The following is a 20,495-nucleotide window of genomic DNA, read 5'->3' on the forward strand; positions in this document are numbered from 1 at the left end:
ACGAATTCTGAATTGGCCAGTGAGCATAGAATAATAAAAATACTCTAAAGCCCACTACACATTCTTATTTAATACTCTCGGGTATAATTGTTTGATAATACAAATAAAGGTGGAATGCGGATGTTGGAGAAACTCCCGTCCAATATCTATTTTACACTCGTTGTTCCTATTTCAAATCAATATACTAATTTCCATATACGTAATACAATTCGAATGAATTGCTACCACTAATTTTTCTCAATATAATGAAGTGACGTGGGTTATACTAGACAAAAATAAAATTTTGAGAATTTAGAGGAACCTTCTTTATAATAAAGAATTGTATCAATTTGAATACAATCTATATATACAATTGCTCGATAATGTAGATATATTATTAAGGTATGTTATGTTCTTACAAAACAACTATATCAGTTATACTTCAGAAGGTAATTTCAATAATTATGATGTGAACTAACCACATACAATGATATGTTACTTATGATATATGACCACATTATTTAAAACTAGTATTCAGAATTTCACTTATTGAGAAGAAATAAATACAATATGAGAAAGTAAGTATTTAACTTACCTAATTAGATGATATAGGCTAAGTTACGAACAGCAATTCTTCGTTAAAACAGGACTTCACTTATATGCCTAGGTACTTCTTTAAATTACATAGTAGAATGCTGAAGTGGGAGAGTAATTTATACTTAACTTGTAGATTGCAAAAATAGCAATATTAACGAAATACTCTCTGATAATCGGTATAATTACTGATTTCACTTGAACGCACAATCAAACAGTCCACTCGTGGAAAATAATACAATAGTCAAAAATGGCAACAAGGATGAATTAACCAAGCAATTGAAGAAAGTACTTCCACGGACAATCCATTGTAATGTAATTTTATCACTATGTAAGCATTGGATTGTACTTTATCTATATATCGATAATAATTGCCACAATCTGATTTTACTTCCATAACGAAATAAACTTGTGGTTCGCTTCAATCTAACTCTAATATTCTCCGACCATATAGGTGAAGTGTTAGCCGTTCCCAATTTCACTCGTGTATGCCAGTGCATACACCAGCGCGCTTCCTCCTTTCAGCCTAGTTCGGCATTCCACCACCTATTACAAGTGGCGCTCTGAGTAGTATTGAAATTGATAGCGCGCTAGCCTCCTGATAAGTCAAAAATAAGCAATATTTTTATACGCAAAAATTAAGTATATCTCTCCACGCCTATTGCTCTTTACTCTCTCTCTCTCTCTATTATTATTATTATTTAACGAGAAATCGTTACAATAAATTAGGCGTTCTTCCATCATCCGATGGAAGGACGCGTACCTTGGAGTCGTTCTGTTTCATAGACATTGAAAATACAAACTAAAACTGGATTTATTCCTTACTATAAGCATACATATGAAACAAAATAAAATGTACAGAAGATGCTCAATATTATGGTATGCTATGGTACTTGGGTTCAGTTCTTGATAACGCTACGATACATTATATTATTGTAAGTAATTTAACTTAATTTTATTTGCATAATCACTTGTGTTTATTAAATCATGTTACTTGACAAAGGAAGGAGGAAATAGCGTTATGAAAATTATTTACATTGTTCATGAATTGTTATCTTTGTTACGAAAAGCAAATACTGCAACTTAGTAATATTACGTTAAAGAGAATTTACATGACGAGGTCAGTATATAACTCTTAAATAATCACTATTAAATGAGCATTTTATTTTCAGAATTGTATACGGAAATGTTTGCAACATTATAAGAATCTTTGTATTCATCTCTTCCAGAAATTTCTTAGATTGACAAAATTTGAATTATCCGGAAGATTGCGTCTCGAGATTTTAAGGATTTTTGGTCAGCAGAATGTTCTTTCTCAACTGAGTTTTCTCAAGAGTTTCCACGTGCTGGCTGAAGCCATTGTTGTTTTGAAGTATCTCTGAAATCTGCAATCTCATGTTTTCGGTTACATAAAATTGTTTCCTTGGAAATAGAAGAGTAAGTAGTAAAAGATCGGGAGCCGAGAGAGCGCGGACTGTAGAGAGAGAGTCGCGACGAATTAGTAAATACGGTGAGCCGTAAATTATAAACATTCGAACATGTCACTATTCGATACAACACTACGCACAGAGTAACGAGACAGAATAATTCACTTAAGTCTTAAAGGTGTTCGGAAATTTCGTGAACGGTTCTTGCTAACAAGTGTTTCACGATTACCAAGTTTGATTCTTCTAAGGACGTTTTATAACACCCGAAACGGAGTTGCAGAGAAGGACTCTTGGCAACATGGATCCAACAGTACTCAAGGTATGGCATTCTTTTTTTTCAGATTTCCTTTCTTTTATTCCACACAATCTTTCAGACATTTAAACACGTCCAATCTAAGAACACTGAACTCTTTGTCCAATAAATTGATCTAAAAATGAACGCAAACTTTCTCTCTGAATTAAACATCAACCTCATTGATCACAACTTGAATTAGTTTTAGTTTTCATTACACACAATCGTGCCTAACTTTTAGGGGCATGTTCATAAGAGAAATTTCAGATATTTCTCTAAGTTTGGTCTGGTCTTCTCTTTTAGCTACAATCCCCACATTCATTTCGAACTAGAGTAGATCAGGCTAACAATATGCTGTTAAGCATTAATATATGCTCTAAACTTTAAAATATTCATTCATATGCACTATAAAACTTCAAATTCTAGTTGTATTATTGTTGTTATAAACTCCTGCTAAGTTTAACAAAGATGCATGTAAGCAAACAAAATATGCATTTGCATAAAGATCCGATGTCTAATTATAACTTAATGAATACACAAAGTGTAATTACAAGTTATTAATAAAACCATGATGAGATTAAGGGATTTTAAATTCAATTCATGTAAAAGTCCACAGTTTTCCAAATTAAAGAAACCCTTTTTAATCCGTCCCTAAGCAGTTAAGTGCGCCGTTGAAAGATGAGAAGCACACCTTTTTAGTTTTACTAATTAAAATTTCCACAGTTCCTGCTTCATTACATGTGACTACGAAGTAATATGCTTTCTTGTATAACAATACGAGTACTTACAACTCCAATATTCTTTGTGTATACTTGAGTGTTTGAACGCAAGATGTATCGTTGGTAGAGCGTTCACCTTGAATGTGCAAGCTTACAGGTTCGATCGAGGGTCACGAATGAATGAATGATTATGGTTTAAAAGGAGTGTCAGCATCGAGGCAGTTTGTTTCCGTCACAGATCAAGGGTCATGTGAGCATTCTGGTTTGTAAACGTAGTGTCCTTTGGTATTCTCCAGTTTCTTCTTAGTAAGATAAATATTACAAGATCAATGAGCGTACAGTTTATTTGTACCGGAATAGTTATTTATTTCACCCGAAAGTTTTTGAATTGCCTATAAAGTGGTTTCCGTAATACACGAGAGACAAGTAAGATCTGACAGAGACATTATCTTTATCTTGTTGTATTAGTGTTTTTGCCTAAACGAGTACCCGTGCTGATTTGAATATGACTGTAAATACCTGATTAGTGAAGCAGAGGAATCACCACAATAACTACTCTTCAACGTAGAGGTCGCTTAATTCGCAAACTGTTCTTGAATTGTATACAATAGCACTTGCAGCCTGGAAGTTTTATTTCCTATGACATGCATTCCAAATGATGATCAGTAAAATAAATTGTTTATAGTTCAGTTTTCCACGTTCTATAGGACACGATGATATTCCGTAAGCTGAAGGGAATGAGTTATAAATGAAATGAATGACTGTCAGTAGAACTGGTGAAACGGAAAGAGTAGATACCTATAAAGTTCTTAGACATTACTTTAGAAAGAATCTCACATGATTTGGGATTGAATTTGGGGACCTTTCGCTATAGACCTAAACAAAACCACTGTTCCCTACGAATTTTACGTAAGATGAATAAGAATTTCTTTAGTATTGCGTAAAAATTCTTTCTTTCCTTTTTCCTTTTTAAAGGAACTAGAGAAGTGGTCTGCTGTACATTAATTTTAATTAATTAATTAATTGATTAATTAAAGAAAGAAAGGAAAAAGAAAAAAGAGAAAGAAAGGAAAAAGAAAAAAACAAGAAAGAAACAAAGAAAACAGTAAAAAGAAAGAGAAAAAGAAAGAAAGAAAGAAGAAAACGAGAATCGAACGAACACCAATATTCGTCTCCAAATAATTATTTAATCATTTGGTACAGTTCCATCTCTTCTGTGCAGCTGTTTTTCAATCTATAGACTAAAATAGTGTGACGTCACATCCTTTTCGTTGCTATGGTGATCGCCCTTTTATTTTCCATACAAAAACGAGCGAAGGCTGAGAAATAGCGCAAAAATGGTTATGTGTTATGTACCTCATTGTAAACATTATAGCGATAGCGATTTTTACATTTCCCATGAATGAAGCAGAAAAAAGATGGAAAAAACAAATAGGTAAGTAATATTTAGTTTCATAGAGAGAAAATTATAGGCCTATATTGACATGTATTAAAATGAAATAAGTGCAAGTTTACATTCCCTCGGAAATGTTCTTTCTCATATCGTACTTTTGTTTATTTTATTTTATTTTTTTCATTTTGATATTTACAATATCTGTCAAAGTATATCCACCTTATTCACTATAAGTTTAAATGTTTCACTCAGTGGTATCGATATTGCATACAGTATTCCCAGCACGAAGAATTACTGTTTTAACAGTTGTTTAAAAATATGTGCAGAACCACTCATGACTAGTTGTTTCTTATTGTACCTTTTTCCACCAACTTCACTTCGTCCTCAAAGTATTTGAACATTCTAAATAATTTCACAGCTATTGTTCTTATGCACACGAAACTACAAACACCTCATACTTCAATTCACGTTTGTGTAGAAAACAAAATGGCGATCACCATGGTAACGGAGAGGAAATGACGTCACTACTATTTCAGTCTAAACACACATACACATGCACACACAGTTATTGTCAAGTTATTGTTGTTGTGAAAAAGAACTCCATGGAGGAACTCGAAACGTACCAAATTACAATGAATGAATATTGGTATTTTTTCTCTTTAAGTATCATAATATCTGTTCTTTCAAGCCCATTGAATATTAATGAAGTGTATTTATTATTATTTTACAGGTTTATGATTGTTTTGATTATTCATTATATGCGAAGATCAGTTATATGAATCCTGTTGTGTGGCTGCAGAAGTATATTAGTGATCCCAAAGTAAAAATTGTGCTTGTGGCAACGAACTTAGGTTACTCAAGACAGAAGACAGTCATTCAATGTCAGAGATTGGAATTCTCTAAGCCTCATAGTTTCGACGAACTTTTTACGGACGCCTTAACGACATTAATGGGGAAAATGCACAACAGCGAGTATGACAGAATTTTTGTTGTTAGGTAAGTTAAAATTATAAACAGTTTATTGTTATTTTCTAACAATTTATACACCAATATTCTTCATGGCACCAAATGATCTCATTAAGTTGAAATCTAATTGTGTATTGAGCAGGGTGGAATGATTTAAATCACGATTTTAATCAAGATTTAAATCACTTGATTTTTTTAAATAAAAATCGTTGATTTAAATCAAATTCCGAAATAAATTAATTTAAAGAGAAAAGAAGTAAAATCTCGTTTCTGTTTTGTTAATTCGATTATGGAAGATAATAATCATCATAATACAATGAGACTCAAATGTATGTAAGCACAGTATGAAAACGATTATCATGCAGAGAATGATTAGGGAAAATCCCGTTTTGAACGGGTAACGAGTGAATCCTGCTTTCTTCTCTTATTAACAGCGTTTTTAAACCGTTAACTATTCCAACGGGGAAATCACCATGGATATTTAAGATGAAAATTCTTTTGTATCCACGTCTATTTGTGTTTCCAGATAATAGTGGCGTATTTAGAGAGGTCCGATACCCTCTCCGAAAAAAAAATTAAAACTTTTAGGCGAAATTTATGTACTAAATGGGGGAGAGTAGCCAAAATCGCACCACTTTTTACATAAATTGTTTTAATTCGAAACTTTTGAAGAAATTTAAAAAGCTTTTTTGATCGTATTGAACTTTATAGTTATGATATATCACATCCTTTTATCTCAGTGTTATTAATACGAGGAAGAACATATCATTAAAGAAAAAATATCCATATTGTTGATCCAATGAGCAATATTGTTCATAATCCTATGAAACATAAAGCATGTATATTTATGGAAAACAGACAGCTACACCTTATGTGCACAAAAATCACATTGGAATGCACGTTCATCTCCTGAAACACCCGCACAAGACTCGTGTATCACTTTACACAAAGCACTCTGTACCATATCTTTGACTAAATTTTGACAAAGGACGCAAAACCAATCTTGTTCATTGATTTCAAAACCCACATTTGAAACACTGCGAATATGTAGCTCGGAGCATCGTGATTTGGATGTATCTACTTTTCGAATACACTCTTTGGTGTTAAGGTTTCCTGAAGCACATACAGACCTAGCTGACATTTCAGAAAGATTAGATCTCTTCACACGTTTGGATACTCTTGATTGCCTTTGCCGTTATTATTATTATTATTATTATTATTATTATTATTATTATTATTATTATTATTATTATTATTATTATTATTATTATTATTATTATTATTATTTTCGTAAGGACTTGATGAGAGTACTTCTGTTCTTTGTGGTTGCATGTTGGTAGTTCTATTTCCTCCTATTATTGGGTTGGGCAGCGTCATTTTATTTTCTATATATTTTTTCAAAGCACGATTCATAGACTCCGGAGACCATTTTCCATACTGCCATGTGCCCACCTTATGTGAATTGTAACCGAAAAACAATTCATCATGGGAGCCGAAATCGCACCAGTGCGATAGTAGTGCGATTTGGGAAACTACATCATTAAAAAAAAATATATATATATATATATATATATATATATATATATATATATATATATATATATTCTTTACATGCCTCACAAATTAAAAAAAAAAATAATAATAATAACTTGAGTTTGTCACTATAATATTAATGGTATTTTGTTTATTATTACTTATTCAAACATAAGCTAATTCTCTTACCTTAATCCCTATTCTACTGTGAAATACCCCGAAAAGTAGTAAGGAATACTCCAATTATATTGTACTGCAATTGCACACACACACAACTTACTGAACGTCGTCACTTTACTCTGTAATTATGGAAATATGTTTAAGTACTTAATTTAACTATTAGATGGCTTGTTAGTACTACGGTTCTTCTTAAACTGGGGGTGGTGCGATTTAGAACCCGGTGCGATATCGGGAACTCTCCCCTACATAGAAGTTCCTCGGGATTGTAATACAGAAAATTTTGGATGCGTTAAAATGTCGAATAATACTTTTGATAAAGTAGATACTTTCAAATATCTAGGATCAATATTAACAAACGAAAACGATATTCACGAAGAAATTAAATGTCCACTAAAAGCAGGGAATTCGTCTTATTATTCAGTTCAAAATCTCTTCTCGTCGCGAATTATGTCGAGAAATTTGAAGCTTAAAATATATAAAACGATAATCATGCCTGTTGTTCTGTATGGTTCCGAAACATGGTCACTTACTCTGAGGGAAGAACATACACTGAAAGTATTTGAGAACAAGATCCTGAGACGAATATTCGGATCCAAGAGGAACGGGAATGGAGAATGGCGGAAACTTCATAACGAGGAACTACATAATTTATATGGTTTACTCAACATTGTTAGGGTCGTCAAGTCGAGGAGGCTTAGGTGGGCGGGTCATGTAGCTAGAATGGAAGAAAGTAGAAACGCTTTCAAAGTCTTGACAGGAAGACCAATCGGAAAACGACCATTAGGAAGACCTAGGTGCAGATGAGAGAACAATATTAAAATGCATCTCGTAGAAATAGGAATACAAAGTAGAAAGTGGATCCAGTTGGCTAAGGATAGAAGTCAATGGAGAGCTTTTGTGAGCGCGGCATTGAAGCTCCGGGTTCTATAGGCTATGGAGTTAGTTAATTTTAGTCGAAATTTATGTACTTTATATGTATTTCATGCCGCTAGCTAGTTCTGATTTTTTTTTAAATATGCCCCTGCTAAATATCAGTAACTTTTGTAAAAAAAAAAAAAAAAATCAGAACTCATCAGAAGTCATGTTGATAAACGTTGCTGCACTTTCTTCATAATGTATAAGAAACATTGGGATTGAAATAGGTTAACGATTGGAGATGAATTCAAAATTAAACCTCAATACTTTCACTTAAATGGCATAATTAACATTTATTACTAAGTTTTAATGTTTTTTCTTCAGTTTGCGACTTGTATTATACGAGGAGAAAGATTTAATTTAAATAAAAAAATCGATTTAAATCAAAAAAATCAACAAAAATGATTTTTTTAAAAAAAAAATCATGATTTTTTCCACCCTGGTATTGAGCGAATTTTAGATTTGAAAGAAGTGTGACTCCAAATGTGTGATGTATATCTGGGAAGCGGATTTGGACTAGCATACCTGCAAGGTAAGCCGAGGACCTGGGTTCAATTTCCGACATTCATATTTTTTGTACTTTCTATAAATTTTATTAGGATATCCAGAGGATATGGTGTATATGGATATCCAGAGGATTGTCACTTCACTAAAGCAACATACACATAATATAAAACAGGTTAATGTAATAGATTCAGGAAAGACAAACAAACACGAGAGATTGAAGGATTAGTTTTCTGGGCTTTCGGCATATGTAGCCATCTTGGTCCGGCACGTATGAGGGATGACGTCCCTCGGCGATCACACTACCCGAGGAAAGGGAAGGAAGGAAGCGGCCCGGGACTTGTATGTTTAGTATTTGTCTGGTGTGAATGAGGAAAACCCAGGAAAGCCTCACTCAGGATGGCTGGCTTAGAAAAGAGATTAAAGAATCATTCTTTATTTATAAATATAAACTGGCTTTAAATCTGAATTCTGGCAACATTAATAAAATTCGGCTACCTACCTCTGATGTGTATTTTGGTTCTGGCAACAGTGACGTAGCATAAACAACACGCTTCTTTCAAGCTTAGCTCATTCTTCCACTGGGCTCTGCACGTTCTTTCCAGTAGTTTTTTAAACGATACGCACATTTGGTGGTATGTATTCCTGTTTCCATACCATATTTCTCTCATCCGTTTTTATGTTCGTTACCTTACTACTGAAGAAGGAACTATATTGTTCCGATACATCTGGAGAATATTTAGTTTTCCCACTTGAGAATATATTGGTGAATAACCAACTTTTTGTTAATTATTTTTAATGTTCAGGATAAAGGCTTACAGGTTCAAAATATTACAGGTTTAAAATATTATGTGTAGAACATATTGTTTGTACAGAAAAAAATATGTTTTTGTGTGTTGATATGAAAATTCATCTACATATGTGTTTCTTTATTACAGATTTCATGGTGTAACAGAGGAGAGATTTTTGTACAAACTCATCACGCCATTACGTCAGTACGTCCTACCAAAGCATCTAGAACTCTATACAAAGATATATTCAAAGTAAGTATTATTATTATTATTATTATTATTATTATTATTATTATTATTATTATTATTATTATTATTATTATTATTATTACTACTACTACTACTACTCAAATTTATAGTATACTTCCTTTGAGGCGCATGGTTATAGGTTCGATTCGTCTGAAGTCGACACTGAATTTTCGATAATGGTTCAAAATCATAGGTCAGTTATCAATAAAGTTAGGCTGAGAAGTAGAGAACAGTGGACTAGAAAGGCAGAAATAACTACGTTCAGATCACATAGTACTTAATTCATAAGATTCTGGTGGGCTACAGGATTTTTGTTGCGTCAGGAAGATTAATTTAGTATTTTAAAATTATTATTTTTATTTTGTTAAATGAAGAAAGATTAGGTTGTGATTCAGCTCACCTATTTTTTTAAAGTACGAGGCCTCGTATGATATATACAGGGTGGCCACAAAGTCCCGCTATTCCTGAAACTAAGTAACATAAACCACTAAACCTACGTAAATAACTACACGGAAAGAACTGAATGACATGAACAACAATGCTTTCGAGAAGTTTTATTGATATAGGAAACATTAAATGTTCAAAGGATCAGTCTGTTGACCGTCATTTTCATGACAAAGGATAATACGCCGCCAGGTTCTGTGCGACACTTAGCGGAGCGTTGCAGGAGTAACTTGAGTGAAAGCTTGTATCACAGCTTCTACCAGTTCGGCAGTGGTATTGTAACAATTTTAACTTTCATTATTAGATGTTATCTGTTACGGTGTTACAGTATAAAATGTTACTCTGGGAAAGATATTAAAGTTGGTTTATATACTGGGTCTCTTAGAAAGAATGGTGAGGTTTCGTGTTGCTGCTCTACAGGAGTTGCTGCTTGCGTGGTTGAATGATGCACAGCTTTGTTTGGCAACTCCGATAATTTATTCAGTGAAAAAAACAAATGGAGTGCTACCAGAATCCACTGTCTGTGGAAAAAAAGTAAGTTAAAGTGCGTTTGTATGTTAGGTTGTTTCTTATGCGTACAACCATTCACAACATAACATACATCCAGGCGATAATAAATTTCACATCAGACCCTGTCGAATATATCTGGCCCAACAGTACGAACTGCCTCGTTGATTTTTGCTTTCAGATGATTCACATTATCGATTTTAACACTGTTCTTTAATAAAACCCCACAAAAGAGTTCAGTAGTGTGAGGTCTGGGTTCGTTGATGCAAGAAGTGGATCCTGGACATCTTATCCATTGATTCCCAAAACGAACATTCGAGACACGTGGAAAAATATGCCTTGTAACGATAACTTGTAGAAATATGTATATGTTACTAAGGATAATGGTCTGTATCTTATGATATCATTTCCTATGGTCTGTATCGTATGTTGTCATTTGCCTTTTTTTTTTTTTTAGTCAAACATGTAGAAACTTGTTCTTTCTGGATAGTTCTAGATATAGTATGAGAGGAAGCCATAGTGAATGTATGGAAGTTCGTTTATAAAGGAGATAAATTGTAAAAATAATTAGTTAAGTGCAGAAAATCCACGAAAAATACAGTAGTTCAAATAAACTCGATTTCTTCTGTTATCATTTGAACAGTTGGTATATGAATTATTTTTGAAATATTTCCATAATTTCAATATAACGAACTCAGGACTATTATATAATCTAAAACATTATAGCCAGACATGCTCAACAGGGTCTTATATAAAATTGAGGATCATATGGATGTGTGTCGTGCTATGAGTGGTGCACACGTAGGAACATCCTAACTTGTAACCGCGCTTTAACTTTTTTTTTTTTTTCAGCATGATGGAGTCTAGTAGCACTACATTTTTTTTTTGTACTGAATAAACTATTTGAGTTGCTAAACAAAACAGTGTATCATTCAGTCACCCAAGTATCAGCACTCTCCACGACAGCCGTGCCCCTCCTCCCATTCTTTCTCGAAGACCCTTATTTTACTCATAATTTTAATTTTTCCTTGGGTTGTATAGATGTCGCTAAGTTGAGTGCTAACTTGGAAGGATGAACTATTTTCGAGTAGAGTTTTCAAAATAATATAAGATTGAAAAAGAACGCGTGAATGGAGAAAGCTCCCCGATAAATATTCATTACCGATCACAATGCGAATACTGACACTTCTGAGATGGACACGTCGCTAGAATGGATGATGTCTGTAGGGCGGGTAGTGTATTAATTGGAAGAGTCTGCAGGAAAAATCTTTTTGGTAAACAGAGAAGATAATGAGACAATTTCAGTGTTGGCGTACACTGTAATATCTGCTAGTTTTTTTTTTTTTTTTTTTTTTGGGGGGGGGGGGTGATTTCAGTCCGAATCCATGTGAGTAGTTCTAGAGTCTCAAAGATTTTTTTAATCTTAAAGCCAGATCATAATTCAAGCCTTATCTCGTATTCAATGCTAAGCAACTGGCTCTGTTAATAAGTTTCAAAGAAAATACATGCATGTTTCATGAAAATCAGGTAGGTTAATTTAAAGATGTCGAAAAATCAGGAAGGATATCATTAAACATGTATATATTTTTTAAGATGGAATTAATTCACACATATGCCACTGGATCATTTTAACTTTAAGCCAGAGACACCATTGAGAATCCTCACAGAAAGCACACACGTTTTTACGCGAAAAGAATCATAATTTTAGGAACATTTTAGTTTCACTCTGTTGCCTCACTAATTGTACCGTCACGCAATACGGTTTATTCTGAAATCTCAATAAAGATATATATTAAAAACGTAAATATAGCTTAACGTTGAAATACTATTCTTAGTGTTGAAATTACTGAAGGATGAGGAGAAAATCTTTCTTTCTGGGGATCACGGTCGCTCAGTGGTAGAGCCTTTACCCCTGCTTCAATCCCAGCTCGCGCCAAGTGGGCTTTGTGGTGGACAAACACCGTAAGTTTTCTCGGGGTTCTCTCCTTTCCTCCCACTTTATTCATTCCACCATTTCACTCATTTCTCATCACTACCGTCTTCTTTATTCTCGGTAATTTCATTTCAAATTTCTCTCTGTAAATAAACAGAAGTATCGCTGGGGAATTGTGTTTATATGTATGTGTACAGCAAAATATATTACATGAGAGGTAATTTTCTCAAGTATACGTCAAACTTCTGCAAAAATCTCCTAATTCGCGTAGTCACTGTACTAAAGGAAAAATAGCGTATTGAGAGTTTTCTTTGATCCCTACCAGTAAACAAATTATTGTGGACAGGGAAAAGAATTTCAAGTTAAGCCTATGACAAAGACATTTTGTGGGCTACTGCACTTCATTGCAAACCTACTTTTTAAATTACACAAAATATTTGAACTGAGAATAATTTCTGTCCGCTATGAAGAGATAACTAAAAGGTTGGGGGTAAAAGAAGACTGCCCGCGTCAGTACCTCAGAGTGTCCGTTAAAGAGAAGTGTCTTTTCCATTACCGGGAGAAAGAAATTCTGTCCGGGTTATAAAGGTATTCCTTATTGAGAGATGTTCGTTATGGAAGGTTTCGCTGTACTTTAGTATACGAAGGACAGTCAGAAAGTTCCCGAAATGTTGTTACAGTTTTGGCATTTGTGATGTAATCTCAATGAATTGTGTACAATACAGACTTAGGTTGCCTAATTATGAAATTGACAGGTGTGAACAGGTTCGTAACACGCAATGTACAAGTAGCGTAGCTGAACGAAAGAGTGTATGGTGATCAGTTGTCATAATGTCACAGACCGAGCAACACACAAACGTAAAGTTCATGTACAAATTGAGGAAAATCTGCTTCAGAGACTTCGATAGCCTTAAAAACAGTTTAGCATCGTCGGATGTTTGGCTCTTCCCAAAGCTAAAATTATGAGCTTTTTCCGTTTCACGAACGTAGAAGAGATCAAAACCAGCGTGGCGTCTGAATTTCCGAAAATACCAAAAGAGGCCTTTCGTCGGGGTTTCCACCTATCGCAGTGTGTGTGTGTGTGTTCCGAAAATGCCAATTTTGAAGACTATTAAGGAAATGTGTACTTATATAATCAGTGGTAATAAAGAACTACGGCAGAATTCCGGGGACTGCTTCTCGTATTGTCGTGTGCTTAGTGTACGAGCAGTGTTGTGTACTTTCGTAAAAAAAAAAAAAAAAAAAAAAAAAAAAAAAAAAAAGCAAGGATTTGATTTTTGGTGCTGATCAAAAGTTATCGTAGGTATGGAAGGGATATATTAGGCCGGTCACATATTGAACAGAGAGCAGGGCAGCCGCATATTCACTCCAGCACGTGCTAGACAAAGGTCTATCCAACGTTGGGACTGAGAAACACAGTCAGTGCACTTAGGACTCTCCGTATATATATCATCTCCTGCACTGACTTTGCTGACCTTCCTCTGGTCAATATGTGGCCAGCCTTAAGTACACTAAAAATACTAAGCCTAGGAGCGCTAGGAATAACGTTGAGACACTGGGATAGACTAGCTAAGGAATCTCAGGCTTCTAAATCTTCCACAAAGGGGATAGTTTGATCATAGAAAAAAATTAAAATATTTACATGTTTCAGAGAATCAGAGGCATTTTTTTTTAAAAAAGGGATAGTTTTCCGATCTCTACTGATCTATGAGCATAGAGTTAAGGAAAAGAATTATCTAGAGACCTTGATGTGAATTCCATTGAGATTTTTTTTTTTTTTTTAAATAATATAAATCGTATTTACTTAAAGACAGAAACTGATACATTTCAAATCAAATTATTAAGAAAGATATATGAAAATACTAAGTCTGTTGATGCATCTCTAAGAATTTTCCTGAACAGTTTCGGCCACTTATTGAATTGACCGTATTCATCAGGTTAAAACATTCACGTGAAAATCCATTCAGTACTTAAACACATTTTACATTTTGTGCAAAAGTTCAACATTAGCTGAGATCTTGTATATATATTAATGGCGATGAAGCAACTGACGATTTAATAGTTATTATTTATATATAGTTCCAGATACAGCATGCTAGTCATTTTACAGTGCATATGTAACAACAGTTTAATAACAACAAAAATAAAACTTAAGTTTGCACAATACAAATCGGAAAACTTGTTCAGGGGGTGGAGATGTTGGATGGATGTCTGTTGAATTCAGTAGAAAGCCTTTACATGAAAGCTATCTTTGGACTATTGCATGTGTAGGTTTCGAAACGTAGAAGTGACTCGTATTCCGTGTTGTCCGAATGAGTAGTCTGTAATTAAGTGTGAGAAGTAGCGAGTAACAGCTTTTGTATATATAAGTCCTGTAGACACTATCATTATGAGAGTCTCTACTACCCTCTACTTTTTCGTTTCTTAATATAACTTATAAATTTCGCTTTAAATTTCTGCACAGAACTTAAGTTAATAATATAAGAAATTGTTGAGTATGTAACTATTTTGAATAAATAAATAAATAAATAAAATTAAATTGAACTAATTGAACTCCTGGCAAAACAGCCCTTACGGAACCAGGGTCTACCGGCCGACTTGTGGCGTTCATGCCTTTGGGATTATGTGTGGTCAGCTCATCAGCCACTCTCGCCGTTAATGGTGACTGACCAGAGTTCGCTACTTCTTCCTTTCTGGTAGCTTTCCAGTTATCCTCATGACGCTGACGTCTTAATGCCAACACCATCTAGTGAATACTAACTGGTCATCCATCTTTCCCTTGATCAGACCCGGCACTGCTTACTTTCGCTGATTTCACGAGAAGAATATAAACTTTAGGATACACTAAAACTCAAACATTATGTGTGTGGAGGCTGAACTGCCGAAAACAATTAACAAAAAATTGGCTACTTACCAATGAATCCTCCCTTGGAAAGCCTAAGCACTTTTTTTAGATGTTTCGGAACTCACAGCTGGTTCCATCCTCAGTGGCAAGGTGAAAGGGATTAATATGGATAGGAGATAAAAGCGCTTTGCTCGTTCATCTTAGGATCGACTCTTTATATTACATTTATTTATTTAGTGGTATGTATTCCTTGTTTTACACCTTCTATCTCCTATCCGTTTTAATCCCTTTCACCTTGCCACTGAGCATGGAACCAGCTATGAGTTCCGAAACGTCTAAAAAGCGCTTAGGCTTTCCAAGGGAGGATTCATTGGTAAGTAGCCAATTTTTTGTTAATTTAAACCATCCTCTCATGCGCCCATATAATTGTAAAGCCGAAAACAATCATTTGTCATACTCATTTTTGTTTTGATGTAGTAATATAAATCATAATTTCGTGTTTTACATGATTATTATTATATTTTTAGGTGGTCCAAATGTCTATGTGAAGACATCAAAGACATGAAGAGGAAAGAATTAGAAGATCAGCTAGATAATGTAGTTCAGTATATAAATAAGAATCCAAATTATTTGGAAGATATGATGGAGTGTCGACTAGAAGAAGCTAGTGAATGAATCACGTCAAATACAACGATGTTATTTAGAACTATTAATTGATTCTTAGTTTTAAGTCCTACGGTCAGTATCTAAAACTTTGTTTCTTTCCAGAGTTTCAGATTTTTTTTTTTTTTTAAACTTAAAAGGATGACTTTGTTGGATGCATAGCGGTATAATACCTGTTTCAGTGGTGTGAGAAAATGTTGCTGAGTACTCAGAATATTTGGAGCACCTAAGATTTATATTTCTATCAGTACTTAGACTTGTAGCAAATGTGTAAAGGGCATTATATACTGGTGTATTTTCATTATGCAGCATTAGTAGAAAGCTTTCGAAAGGAAGGTGGGTGTTCCTTTATACATATAATAGAGTGACATCGATAATCCCTATCAGGCTTTCTAAACTCTGCTCGTATTGCACATAAAATATTGAAACGAAAATATGATATATCAAATCGTATCAAATGAATTTAGTGGTGATACAGTAAACCTTCCATTTAACAGACATCGAGATGATTTGGAGTTTGTTTTCGAGGTCCCGTTCAACAACGAGGCTATATGAGACGTGAACGTACTGATTAACGTGGAATCCGAACCACATGAGCTCCCGCCGGGAATTTAACCCGGGTCTCCCACGCCAAAGGCGCGTACGCTAACCGCTAAGCCACGAACTATTAACAGACTTCGAACCAATGAACTCCGGATTTAACAGACAGAATCAGATCCAGAAGTGCTGGTTTATTGTGAACATTTCAGGAAGTTTAGATTTTTGATTAATAAAGAAACTGATACGTTTCTGTCCTTTAATACGCAGTTGTTAGGTTTTTAATACTAATATGGCATGTACGTTAAATATTTTATATGTACATTATACAGCACAATTTCAAGTGTAATATCCTATTTTAAATTTTGTTCATAACTCAATTCAAAATTTTATGGTCCCCCTTCACCCCAAGTAATCCGTTAAATGGGAGATTTACTGAATTTAGAACTTCCAAAATAGTTGTGGAAGTGGTTATCTAGGCTGGAAGTCGAATATTTAAAATTGGAAAGTGATAAATTTTGATCCAGATTTGAAATATACACAACTATTTTTCCAAACATTTTTCTTAAAAATACCTTTTTTTTGTCATCAAATTGACATTCTTTTTCGTCATACACATAGGACGTCACTCGCTCTCCTTTCGAAAGTTGACGTGACTTTTGTCAAAATGTCAAATATTGTTGTAATCAAATCCTGATTGCTCTATTAAAATAGTGAAATTTTCAACCTCCATAACATACCAAAAGTCGAATATTTTAAATTGAATGTGGTAAATTTTGATTGATTCAAATTCGGAATGAATGCAAGAAAAGAGAAAACTTTCGTGTTTCATAAATTTTTCCCTAAGAATTCTATACCCTTGAAATGGTTTCATAAGTATGATGGGAACAGCTTTACATAAAACATTACCTAGAGAGGATTGAAATATTGTGCGAATGGTGACTTAAACACGAATGGAAGTTAGAGGTACAAGGTAAGATTTTGAGCTTTAAACTATGTATCCAAGAACACAGTTTAATAGTTCTTGGAAAACATGTTCGAAACTAGTTTCTTTTTGGCTTACGTACTTCTCACACGGGAAGGAAAGATAATCATGTTCCATTTAAAGTGATTCGACTTCCTGTCTGGGTTGACTATGTCCGTTTTGTTGTGATAATCGAAAATGTCATCATTTAACAGACCATGTAGGATTTAACTCAAATCAAGATGTTGCCTTTGTCTGGGGGAAAAAGTGTGTTCTTACCTTCCTATGAAACATTTCTGAGAGAGAGAGAGAGAGAGAGAGAAAGGGGGGAAAAGTAAATGAAATCCTTACTTCTCAAACTGTATGAAACTTTGCCTTATGAAAAAAAAAAAAAAAAAAAAGTTATGAAGTTGATAGGGCTTTCACTATTTGAAGACAGATGTAGTACCGAGAAGAAATGATGAATTAAGCTCATAAAATGAGTGTAGAATATAAAATTGACTTGAAGTTGCCTTTTCAGGTTCTTTCAATGATATTGGACAGGGCAGTCCACTGAAGGAACCTTTCAGGTCAACTTTATATTCTACACTGGTTTTATACATCTAAATTCATCATTTTCTCTTCAGGAGGTAGACAAATGAAGTAACGTTACCAAAAAAAATGCACTTTTTTTTTTCTTTCTTTCAACGAGTGGGAACAATATGTATATAATCAGCTATCAAATTGTGAAAAGACTATAAACTTTGTAATACATTTTTCCAAAAGCCCAAGTGTAACATAGCTTGAGAAATGAGAATTTCATTCTCCCCCTTTTCTTTTCTCTCCTCTCTCAGAAGGGTTCTGCAGGGAGGAAGGAACCCATCTTCATATATTTAGCAGTTTAGCAGCTAATAAAAGTCATTGAGAAAGATGTCAGCGAACATGGGAACCGTTTGAGAGGAATTTTAATAAATAAGATTCCCCGGATCTTATTTATTTGATTTACTCAATATTTATCATCTAAATAATTAGGAGCAATCATTCAGAATTTAGTTAATAGTTAGTTGGTAGCGTCCTTTTCAGCAGCGAGGCTATATGAGACGTGGACCTACAACTTATAGTGGGATCTGAACCACTTGAGCTCTCACTGGAAATCGAACTGGGTCTCACGCGCCAAAGACACGTACGTTATCCTTACAGCCACGAGGAAGCTCTAATGATTTAGTTATCGTGGTGTTTAATATTTTAATAAAATTCACAGTCTCCAAATTTAGAAAGGGTGAACAGAGTGTTACGTGTATTATATTTACTGTTTCATTTTCAATGTCATTTTGAGAGCAAAGTTAAAAAAAAACGTACATAGACCATTTCAAGTCAGTTTTCAAGGGTCAAAATATTATCACTAAATTTCATAGAAATGATTTGATATGTCATGTTTTGTTCCAAGATACTTATGTACAGTATGAGCCGGATTAAGAACCTGGTACGAACTAACAGTCTTGCTATATATATAATATGAATCCAGTTTGGGAATATCCATTGCTAACGCAGATTATGGTGTTTAAATGTTACAATAAGAATTTAGCGCGCAATAGTTCATAATCACAATAAAATAAAGTATTAGCCCGTCAGCTTCCCACAAACAAATAGCATGTAGAATTGCAGGTAAATATTTTTCAGATAGAGAATCTATGTCTTATCTTAAGGATAAGAAGCAGCTTCTTCCATCGAATAAATTTACGAAAGTCCCCAAAAATTACTTAATGCAAAAGCCGAGAAATAATGTTCGCGGATAAATTAATTCAGTAGGTCTGAAAAACTACTTTGAAATGCTTTATATATTTAATTAGAACCGACGCTTCTCTGTGTGTGTGTCTGTGTGTGTGTAAAGTGATGAAGACAAGGAGTAATAAAGGCTAACATAACGATTTATGAGTTGCGATCTACATGTAAAATGCTAGATATTAGTTGATTTCAATTTCATAGGTGTTCGAATAATTATCTGAATTTTTAAGATAGTGAATTACAAGGTTTGATAGCTACTGAGTTTCTTAGGCCCTCTATACACTGTGAGATAAATCCTAGGAAATATTTTAGGATTTATCTTAGGACAAATGTTACGACATATCTCGTAGAAACTCTTATCCTTTTGTGCCATACATGGTGAAGATTTTTCTTGTTTCACATCCTCCGAAGAGGTGCCCCCAGGTCTCACAACGCGTACTCGGTCAGCAATGTTTTTCAGTGCCTTGTGTCTTGCATGTATGTTGTGATAGAGCGTTGACTTTGTATTATATAAAAATGTATGCTCCTCGTATGCACTAATAAGTGCGCAAATAATATCTTTGCTGACGGGGAGAAACCAAATTTGTTTTCACCTTCTCTCACTTGATGTCGCTTAAATCGGAATCTTACTAATTTTCTTTCCTATATAGAGCGTGCTCTAAACAAGAGAAATCTCGTAAGATCGTTGAGAACAGGAAATAACATGCGATCTGATGTCATACATGAGATTTTGACTAACAAATAAAACACAGTTCTGACCAGAGCAGAATGAAATATATTACAAACTATACTTAACAATGTGTTACAGTTTCAAGTACCTAACGTCCTCTTCATCAGACACACACACTGAGAAAAGACAGGTGACAGCAGATCTTATATACACGAGAAAGTGAAAAGCCACGCCCTTTTCTTCTCTCTCATTGGTCGGAGGGAACCAATGAGGATAAAGGCAATTACGCAATTTCCTAGAGTCCTAGATTTTGACTTTAGGAAAAATCGTAAGATATTTCCTAGGATTTAGCTTATAGTGTAGAGCAGGCCCCATTTGTTCACAATTGACGAAGATTGGCTGTAAAGCTTAAGCTGAAATTTTTAATATTAGTTGTGTTTTGTATTTAAACTTAATTGTCGACAGCTAGTAAGTGTGCAGCGTAAAGTTTCTTTCTTTTTTCTTTACCAAATGAATATGATATTCTGACCGAGGAAATATGGAATTATATTTCTGACATGCAAATGGAGAACTAACAAAAATCATAGTGTCAGTGTTTAAAGTAATTGACAATATTTAACTTCTTT

General features: G+C 34.2%; 1 protein-coding gene across 4 annotated transcripts in view; it reads left to right on the forward strand.

Moving 5' to 3' along the window:
* Nucleotides 1–20,495, forward strand: part of LOC145685896 (uncharacterized) — a 66,625-nt gene that overhangs the window by 33,647 nt on the left and 12,483 nt on the right. For 3 of the 4 annotated variants that reach the window (XM_081758639.1, XM_081758640.1, XM_081758638.1), the window contains 3 exons: nt 5,135–5,400; nt 9,441–9,545; nt 15,799–20,493. In XM_081758639.1, the coding sequence (XP_081614765.1) occupies nt 5,135–5,400; nt 9,441–9,545; nt 15,799–15,946 (519 nt within the window). In that variant the 3' untranslated portion in view covers nt 15,947–20,493. Of the gene's footprint in view, nt 1–5,134; nt 5,401–9,440; nt 9,546–15,798; nt 20,494–20,495 lie in introns of those variants that run through there. The other variant, XR_014131497.1, reaches the window with a different exon arrangement.

The sequence above is a fragment of the Thermobia domestica genome, chromosome 5, assembly GCF_964235325.1.
Source record: "Thermobia domestica chromosome 5, izTheDome1.hap1.1, whole genome shotgun sequence".
NCBI classification, from domain to species: Eukaryota; Metazoa; Arthropoda; class Insecta; order Zygentoma; family Lepismatidae; genus Thermobia; species Thermobia domestica.